The following is an 8,903-nucleotide window of genomic DNA, read 5'->3' on the forward strand; positions in this document are numbered from 1 at the left end:
AGCTGGGCCCCTGGCTGGGAGGGGAAGCAGGTCGTTCTGCCCGTTTCTGGGGTGCAGTTCCGGGGTCTGCTGGTCTCCCCAGTCTCCTCCCCGCGACGGGCCACCCTCCCTGTCAGTCAGACCCCTCCCTCCGCATCTCTGGAGTTTATTCTCTCCTTGATTCCGCCTCTGGGCCTGGATCTGGGCCCGAGGAAGCAGAAAGCGGGATACGGATGAGGGGTGACTGAGAGGGCTCTGGGGACCCCCGTGGTGCCTCTGGGAAAGGCCCCCTTACAAGGACAGCAGGGAGGGGCCCGACCTAGAGATATGGGGACTGGTAGGGGCCTCCCGCCTTCCGAACGCAGCTTGAAGCCCCTCCAGGCCGTCCTTCTCCTCAGGGAGGGGAGACCTCGACTGTAGGGGAAGCCCGGGGTCTCCTTAACCCCGCTGTCCCTGCCTCGAGGCGAGCCCCCTGCGCCGACCTTGTGGGAAAGATACAGAACTCAAAGCCAGGCCTGTGGCGCCCTCTGCTGCCGCCTCCAGGCCCGGAGCCCCTGCTATTTACGTCGGTCTTCTGGGAGGACTCGCTGGGACCCCCAGGGACTGAACAGCAGCCTCAGCCCTGGGCATCCTGTCCTCACCGGGGCGACACCCTGCTCGCCTTAGGTGTCTGGCATTACCCTCTCTCTCATCCTTCACAGGCTAAGAGCAAGTCCCGGAGAACTTTCTGGGTGCCACAGGGCATAGAGGAGTCCCTCAGCCCCTGGCTTGCCAGGGAAGTCTGAATAGGGGATGGGTGACGGACCTGGGTTTTGAAGGATGTGTAGGAGTTGGGTGCCGGGGAGAGAGAGAGAGAGAGAGAGAGAGAGAGAGAGGAGAGGTGTTCCAGCTGGGAAATGCGAAAAGCCCCAAAGTGGGGTGCGACCAGGGTGGCCAGAACCAAGCGAGTAGGCCCTGAGTGTCAGGCCAAGGAGGCTGGGCTTTGTGCTGATGGTGGTGGGGAGACAGAGAGGGTTTAGAGCAGGGGCGGGCTGGCGGAGGCAGGCATGCCGCCCGGTCTTAAAGAGGACGTCTGTTTATCGAGCACCTACTCGTGGGGGTGGGGAGGGTGCGGTGGGTCACAGGTCGCCAGCCCTAACTGTGCCCACCCCCTTTCCAGAATCCGTTCCACCTGCAGCTGGACTGGGCCAGCCCCCTGGAGACGCTGCTCGACGTGCTGGTGTCTGTGCTGCAGGCCCATGCCTGGGAGGACGTCGGCCTGGTGCTCTGCCGCGTGCGGGACCCTGCTGGGCTGGTGGCCCTCTGGACCGCCCGGGCCGGCGGGGCCCCAGAGCTCGTGCTGGACCTGGGTCGGCCGGAGCCGGGTGCCGCGGGGCTGCAGGCACGCCTGGCCCCCCTGGGGGCCCCGACGGGGGGCTCGGCCCCAGTGCCCGTGGCTGCACTCCTTGGCTGTGACGCGGCCCGCGCCCTCCGGGTGCTGCGGGCCGCGCCCCCGGGGCCCCGCTGGCTGCTGGGCACACCACTGTCCCCTGAGGTACTGCCCACGGACGGCCTGCCCCTCGGGCTGCTGGCGCTGGGCGAGGTGGCTCGGCCCCCGCTGGAGGCCGCCATTCATGACGCCGTGGAGCTGGTGGCTCGCGCCCTGGGAAGCGCGGCCCGTGCGGAACCGGAGCGCGCCCTCCCCCCCGCCACGGTCAACTGCCACGACCCACGCCCGGCCGGGTCCCTGTCCTCGGGCCGCTTGCTGGCACGGTGAGTGAGGGGTGTGCGGGTCCCGTCTGTGAGTCGGGAAAGGCACCATTGTTGGGTCCTTGCTGTATACTGGGCATCGTATCCTCCCGAGAAAGCGGGTTTTGACCCTAAGGTGGAAGCAGGGCAGGGGAAGGGGCAGGCGGGGGCTTAGGGCGCTCTGGGGGCAGCGTGCAGGGCAGGGGAAGTGAACCAGCCAGGCGGCCTCGCCGGGCATGAGAACCAGGAAGTCGTCGCTTTCGGGCCGGGGGCACCGACACCACCCCCGTGGCGCGGGTGCCACGCTGGCAAGGGGTCCGGCCCCCACTGCCTGACGGTGCCCCCCCCCGCCCCCCCGCCAGGTTCCTGGCCAACACGTCCTTCCAGGGCCGCACGGGGCCAGTGTGGGTGACCGGCTCCTCCCAGGTGCACGTGTCGCGGCACTTCCGAGTGTGGAGCCTGCGCCAGGACCCGCGGGGCGCCCCGGCCTGGGCCACGGTGGGCACCTGGCGGGCCGGGCGGCTGGAGTTGGAGCCGGGCGGCGCGGCCGCGCGGCCCCCGCCGGCGCCGGGAGCCGGAGGCCGGCCCAAGCTGCGCGTGGTGACGCTGGTGGAGCACCCGTTCGTGTTCGCCCGCGAGCCGGACGAGGACGGGCAGTGCCCCGCGGGGCAGCTGTGTCTGGCCCCCGGCACCAACGACTCGGCCGCGCTGGACGCGCTGTTCGCCGCCCTGGCCAACGGCTCGGCGCCGCGGGCGCTGCGCAAGTGTTGCTACGGCTACTGCATCGACCTGCTGGAGCGCCTGGCGGAGGACGCGCCCTTCGACTTCGAGCTGTACATCGTGGGCGACGGCAAGTACGGCGCCCTGCGGGACGGCCGCTGGACCGGCCTGGTGGGCGACCTGCTGGCCGGCAGGGCCCACATGGCCGTCACCAGCTTCAGCATCAACTCGGCGCGCTCCCAGGTGCTGGACTTCAGCAGCCCCTTCTTCTCCACCAGCCTGGGCATCATGGTGCGCGCCCGGGACACGGCCTCGCCCATCGGCGCCTTCACGTGGCCGCTGCACTGGTCCATGTGGCTGGGCGTCTTCGCGGCCCTGCACCTCACCGCGCTCTTCCTCACGCTGTACGAGTGGCGCAGCCCCTATGGCCTCACGCCCCGCGGCCGCAACCGGGCCACCGTGTTCTCCTACTCCTCGGCGCTCAACCTCTGCTACGCCATCCTGTTCGGACGCACCGTCTCCAGCAAGACGCCCAAGTGCCCCACGGGCCGCTTCCTCATGAACCTGTGGGCCATCTTCTGCCTGCTCGTGCTGTCCAGCTACACGGCCAACCTGGCCGCCGTCATGGTCGGGGACAAGACTTTCGAGGAGCTGTCGGGGATCCATGACCCCAAGGTGGGCAGCCGTGGGGCCGGGAGGTCTCCCACTCCCCCGGTTCCCGCCCCAAGGCCCGGCCGCCGGCAGCCACCTGCTCCTGAAAACATTTATCGAGCGCTCGGTGTGTGCGCCGGGCGTAGGGGACCCGGCCGGGACCAAACAGGCGAAGGTCTCCGTGCCCCAGGGAGAGGTGTCGCGGTCAAGAGAAGCACGCCGGATTGGTGTGTGAGATGGCTGTAAAGTGTCAGGAAGGAAAATGAGGCAGAGTGGGAACACAGGGAGTCCCGGGAGGGGCGTTTTCTGAAACGAGGGTGAGGAAATAACTCTGGGAGGGGGTGACATTGGAGAGACTTTTATGTAGAGATCAGGGAGGAATGATGGGAGAGAAGGCAGAGCGGGTGTAAAAGGCCCCGGGGCAGGTCCTGCAGGGTGCCTAAAGCAGTTCTTTCGGAGACAGAACTTTCTGTCGGAGCCCTGGCGGCTTGCGGGCAGAGCAGAGGTGTGCCCCAGTCTACATATTTCTCTTTTTTTAATGAAAAAGTTTATTCCTGAACAGGGAGCAGTGAGCACCATGGATGAACCCATTGTCCAGCTCCTAAGTCAACTCCCCACCACCCAGGCCAGTCCCAGCCACTGGACCGTCAGTTCACCAGTTTTCTGGAAGCTTTCACACAACTCAGGGTCCCCTTTTCCCAGCTGTCTTTTCTCCCCCCATGGCTTGTTTGAATCTGGTCCTAAACACACAGGCACTGTGGGTACATTTCCTCTCCACTTATTTCTTGCCCAAAAATGTGTTTGCTGGAGAAATTGTTTTTGTCCCGTAGCAGCTCCCACTGTTCGGATCCGGCTGACTGTGTCCTGAGGGGTGCTACACCCTAACCCCGTATCTTTGTAAATTGGTACGACAGCCTGGGCCCAGTGCTCTGTGATGTGCTAGCCACTCGCACGCGGCCACTTTCAACATTTAATTAATTAACTGTAAGTGCCCAACAGCCACTGAGAACAGCATAGGTACAGGGTCTGCTCGTCGGAAGGTTCCAGACAGGACTGCTCTAGACGCTCCACAGGACAAGGGTCCGGCTTTTCCGGAGGGCTGTGGCCACATCAGGACGCGTGGGTCAGTGTAACCACTCATCCCTTAGGAGTTTGCAGACTGTGGGCGGCGCTGGGGACCCAGGACAGGGAGGAGCGGCCAGCAGGGCTGCGGGGTTCCGGGTGGTTCTGAAAGTGGAACCACAGGATTTGCAGACCCACGTGGCGTGGAGACCAGAGAAACAGGGTGAGAAGAGGCAGTACAGGGCCGACTGGGGCAGGAAGGGCCGGGAGGACAGGTGTGGGGGGCCTGATCCCAAGGGATTCCCGCGGGCCCCCCAGGACGGCCACGGAGGAGGTGGTGAGAAGAGGAGGAGGAGGAGGTCTGGGGTTCGAGCTCGGGCTCGGGGCCAGGTCTGCGTGGAGATGGACAGTGGGCACTGAGGGGAGCGGCCCTCACCCTGGCGATCCTGCCCCCCAGGGACAGAGAGAGGGCCATGTCGCGGAACATCACGACTGGGGAGCTCCTGGCACCGAGTGGGTGGGGCAGGGGTGCTGCTGACCCCCTCTCGGCGCCCAGAGGGGCCCCAGTCGGGCCGGCGGCGGCGGCGGGAAGAGCTGGGCGAGAGCCCTGGGGACCCCGGGCAGCCCCAGCACGGTGCACGGAGCAGGGCGCGCGGGACAGCCGGAGGCCAGGGCGACAGCGGCCCGGGCTGACGAGCTGCCCCCGCAGCTGCACCACCCGTCCCAGGGCTTCCGCGTGGGCACCGTGTGGGAGAGCAGCGCCGAGGCCTACATCAAAAAGAGCTTCCCCGACATGTACGCGCACATGCGGCGCCACAGCGCGCCCACCACGCCCCACGGCGTCTCCATGCTCACGTGAGGCCGCGGGGGGGCGGGCCCGACCCTGCAGGGGCGGGGCATGCGGGGGGTGGGGCCGGGCGGGGGGGGGGGGACCTGACGGGGCGAGGCGGAGCACCGGGGACCGTGAAGGGGGCGGGGGCGACGGGGCAGGACGGGGTGGGGGGTGGCCGGAGCGGGACTCCGGGGTGGGCGGGGCCCGAGGGGCGAGGCGGAGCACCGGGGACGGGGACGAACCATCGGGGGGGGGGGGGGCGGGCGCGAGCCGTGACCCCGGGGGGGGGGGGGCCTACGGGGGGGAGCCTGCGAGGGGGGGGCGACGGAGCCGGACCTGGGAGGGGGGGACCCCGGGGGGGGCGGGGCCTCTCACCCCACTGCCCCCACCTCGCAGGAGCGACCCCCCCAAGCTCAACGCCTTCATCATGGACAAGTCGCTCCTGGACTACGAGGTCTCCATCGACGCCGACTGCAAACTACTGACCGTGGGCAAGCCTTTCGCCATGGAGGGTGAGGGGCCGCGGGGAGCGGTGACCCCCGGGAGCAGCGGCCCCAGGGGTGGCTCCTCTGGGGCTGCGTCCAGCCTGGCCCCCAACCCCACCCTTGGCCTCCCCCAGGCTACGGCATCGGACTCCCTCAGAACTCGCCGCTCACTTCCAACCTGTCCGAGTTCATCAGCCGCTACAAGTCCTCCGGCTTCATCGACTTGCTGCACGACAAGTGGTACAAGATGGTGCCTTGTGGGAAGCGCGTCTTCGCCGTTACCGAGGTGCGGCAGGGCCAGGGGACACGGGGCGGGGGCAGGCGGGGGCGCACCCTGAGCCTGCACGGCCTCCCCCTCCGGTGGTTGCCAAGATGTGTGCGCTCCTACGCATCCTACCAAAGCCCAGCTCCGATGTCCTCCCCACGAACCTGGAAGCCTCGGCCAGGGCTCCCCTTCCGGCCTTGCCCGCGGAGGGTTTGTGCCTGTGTCGTCCCCCCTCCCCCCCCCCCCCCCAGACGCTGCAGGTGGGCATCTACCACTTCTCGGGACTCTTCGTGCTGTTCTGCTTGGGCCTCGGCAGCGCCCTGCTCAGCTCTCTGGGGGAGCACGTCTTCTACCACCTGGTGCTCCCGCGCATGCGAAGAGGCAACAGGCTGCAGTACTGGCTGCACACCAGCCAGGTGAGGGGCGGGTTGCGCCGACGGGCGGGCTGCGCGGGCGGGCGACGGCGGCCTCATGTGACCCCGACAAAGCTCCTGTCCGGACTTGTAGAGAATCCACCGCGCGCTCAACACAGAGCCTCCGGAAGGTCACGAGGAGCCAGAGCCAAGGTAAGGGGCCCCGAAGGCCACCCCCCGGCCCCCTGCCAGCTCTGACCCCCACCCTCAAGCTGACCGCTTGTCGCCTCGGCCCTCCTCGGAAGGACAAGGAAACCCCACACCGACGGGGAGGGACCCCGACCCCAGGGGCAGAGCGCCAGGACACTGGCGCAGCCCCATCCACCCCATGTCCCCAGGGCTCCCGAGCAGCAGCAGGACACGCCCACGGCCTCTGCAGGTAAGGGGGGCTGGACACACGTGCGCCGGGCCGCGGCGAGGGAGCGTCGTGTGCGCTTCCTACTGGAGCCCAGTGTGGCCGCCGCAGCGCCGGACTCGGAGGCCGGGCCCCCGGAAGGCCCCGTCTGGCTCTGCTCCAACGGCCGCCTGTCCTCGGGCGCCCCAGGCCCCGGTGAGCTGGAGCAGCTGGAGCAGCGCATCAGGAGCGCGCAGAAGCGGCTCCACCAGGCCCTGGTGCGGCGCCGAGAGCTCCTGGCCCAGCTCGGGGATGGCCCCGGCGACCAGCCTCTGCCCCTGCCCGAAGCCTGCTCCGAAGCAGCTGAAGCACCTGAAGTCACGGGTGACTCATCCCAGGGAGCGCCCCCCCCACCCCTGCCGGCCTGGACGGGGTGGCCCCCACTCCGGAGCCTGCACAGAAGCCATCCTGGCGCGACGGGAGGAAGCACGGAGGCCCCTCCCTGACCGCACACACAGACGCCGCCAGGCCGCCGTCAACAGTTTATTCTATATACAAACACGATTTTGTACACTGCAATTAAATAGGATGGAATGAGCGCCTTTGTGCATTCCTCACCGAGGGACTCGGTTTGGCTACCAGCCCTGTCCCACTCCCACCCAAGCAGGGCTGGACGCCTGTGCCCGGCCGCTGCCTTCCAGGTGGGCGCCTGTGTCCGCGTCCCCGACCCCGAGGTGCCAACTCTGCCCTCCTGGGACCCCAGCCCTGGTATGCACACCCGGGGTCAGGTGCCGTGGAGAAGGCACTGAGCATGATGCAGCACCAGCCAAGCGGGCCGGGACGGCGAGGGTGGCCCCCGCCGGCATTCACCTGATCAGAGACTTGCCCAGCTCTGCTACTGAGGGACAGCTCACTCCACACGTTTCACCAGCCCCTTCCAGAACCTTCCACGGAGCCCCCACCCCACTCTCATCGGCCTGCCTCCCTCTGCCGGCCGAGGGGGCCCACCACTAACGTAGCAGGGACAGGCCTCCGGCAGGCCCCACCCTGGGGAAGAGACGGCCACCTCAGGGCGAACCCAGTGGACCCTGACACCACCCCGAGGCAGGCTGGGCAGTCCCAAGAACCACCGGGACATCCTCCCCGACACCCGAGGGCTCCGGCCAGGTCATGCCCAGTGGGCCTGCATGGCCAGGGACGGGGTGGGGGCGGTCAGCTGCCCAAGGCTCAGGAGCCGACCTCCGGGGGCGGGTCCACTGGGGCTGTGGGTGCAGGGCTGGGCCCACTCACCCCGACGGCTGGGGGCGCGGCGTCACGCGCCAGGGAGTTGCTGGAGGGGGTACTGTCCTGGGGGACTCGGGGGGGACCCCCACCAGGGCTCAGTGGGCCAGCGGGCCGTCGCTCCAGGAGGGAGGCACTCAAGCCAGACAAGAAGGAGGCGTCTGTGATCATGGCGGCCGTCTCTGCCATCCAGCCCAGGTCACCGCTGGCCGCCGCGGCCACCGAGGCCGCCGCGGCCACCAGGGAGCTGGGCGCCTCAGCCACGGGCCCGGGACCCCCACTAGCACCCAGCGAGCCGGGGCCCAGGGCAGGGGCCTGGCCAGCAGGGTCAGGCGCGGTGGCCGGGGCACCTCCATTGTTGTTGAGGTCGTCCGGAAGGGCCGTGGGGGCGCCGGGGCCCAGGGGCGGGGTCTGCAGCAGCATTTCCTGGATGCGAATCTGCTGCAGGATGGCAGGCAGCTCGTAGTGGTGGAAGAAGTAGATCATGGAATGCTGGAGGGCGGAGGGCGGGCTCGGAGTCAGGCGGGCCCCCCACGGGAACCCGGGCCCCGCGGCGGGCGGCCGACGCCTGGGACCCGAGTCCTTACCTGGATGAAGAGCCAGGACGTGACCAGAGCCAGGCTGCTGTACTGGCCGTTGAAGCGGTAGTGGTAGGCGTAGAAGGCGAAGTGGTACAGGTAGAAGAACCTGGAGGGAGGAGAGTGAGGCGCCGCCCGCCGAGCCCACCCCGGACCCCCACGGACCCTCCGTGCTCACCGCAGCCAGTGTCTCTTGCTGGTGTTGGTGTGGCAGCAGATGGCGTCGTACTGGTCGGCCAGCCAGACGATGAGGATGATGTAGAAGGCCGTGGTGGTGTCGTTGAAGAACTCGGACATGATGGCTTCCATCCCTGCGGGAAGGCCCGGCGGCTGGGCTGGGGGCGGGGCGCTGGGGGCGGGGCGCCCCGGGAGCGGGGAGGCGGGCGGGGGCGGGGCCGGGAGGGCGGGGTCCTCACCTACGAGGGCCAGGATGACGGTCAGCAAGGGCGCGGCGGGGAAGGCGATGGCCATATTCATCTCCAACATCTGCAGCAGGTCCACTGCGGGCAGAGAGCGGCGGGCGGGCAGACCGGGTGAGGTGCCCGGGGGCGGGGGGGGGGGTGGGTGGGCAGGGG

At 68.6% G+C, this 8,903-nt stretch overlaps 2 protein-coding genes across 10 annotated transcripts in view; one reads left to right on the plus strand and one right to left on the minus strand.

Moving 5' to 3' along the window:
* Positions 1–1,123: 1,123 nt before the first annotated feature.
* GRIN3B (glutamate ionotropic receptor NMDA type subunit 3B) lies at positions 1,124–7,067 on the plus strand (the record flags this gene model as incomplete). Its single annotated transcript, XM_040461698.1, has 8 exons — positions 1,124–1,731; positions 2,070–3,102; positions 4,850–4,995; positions 5,369–5,484; positions 5,592–5,743; positions 5,974–6,138; positions 6,230–6,288; positions 6,474–7,067. Coding segments are annotated over 8 exons (2,781 nt in total), but the record flags the coding sequence as incomplete, so codon positions are not given.
* TMEM259 (transmembrane protein 259) overlaps positions 7,000–8,903 on the minus strand; it is an 8,139-nt gene continuing 6,235 nt past the window's right edge. For 2 of the 9 annotated variants that reach the window (XM_040461855.1, XM_040461850.1), the window contains exons 8-11: positions 8,745–8,825; positions 8,507–8,663; positions 8,338–8,437; positions 7,000–8,242 (exon numbers count right to left, since the gene is read on the minus strand). In XM_040461855.1, coding sequence (XP_040317789.1) covers positions 7,697–8,242; positions 8,338–8,437; positions 8,507–8,663; positions 8,745–8,825 — 884 coding nt within the window. In that variant the 3' untranslated portion in view covers positions 7,000–7,696. Of the gene's footprint in view, positions 8,243–8,337; positions 8,438–8,506; positions 8,664–8,744; positions 8,829–8,903 lie in introns of all 9 variants that reach the window. The other 7 variants (XM_040461854.1, XM_040461849.1, XM_040461856.1 and 4 more) reach the window with 5 other exon arrangements.

Source organism: Herpailurus yagouaroundi, unplaced genomic scaffold, assembly GCF_014898765.1.
Source record: "Herpailurus yagouaroundi ecotype Mexico unplaced genomic scaffold, PumYag 295, whole genome shotgun sequence".
Lineage (NCBI taxonomy): Eukaryota > Metazoa > Chordata > Mammalia > Carnivora > Felidae > Herpailurus > Herpailurus yagouaroundi.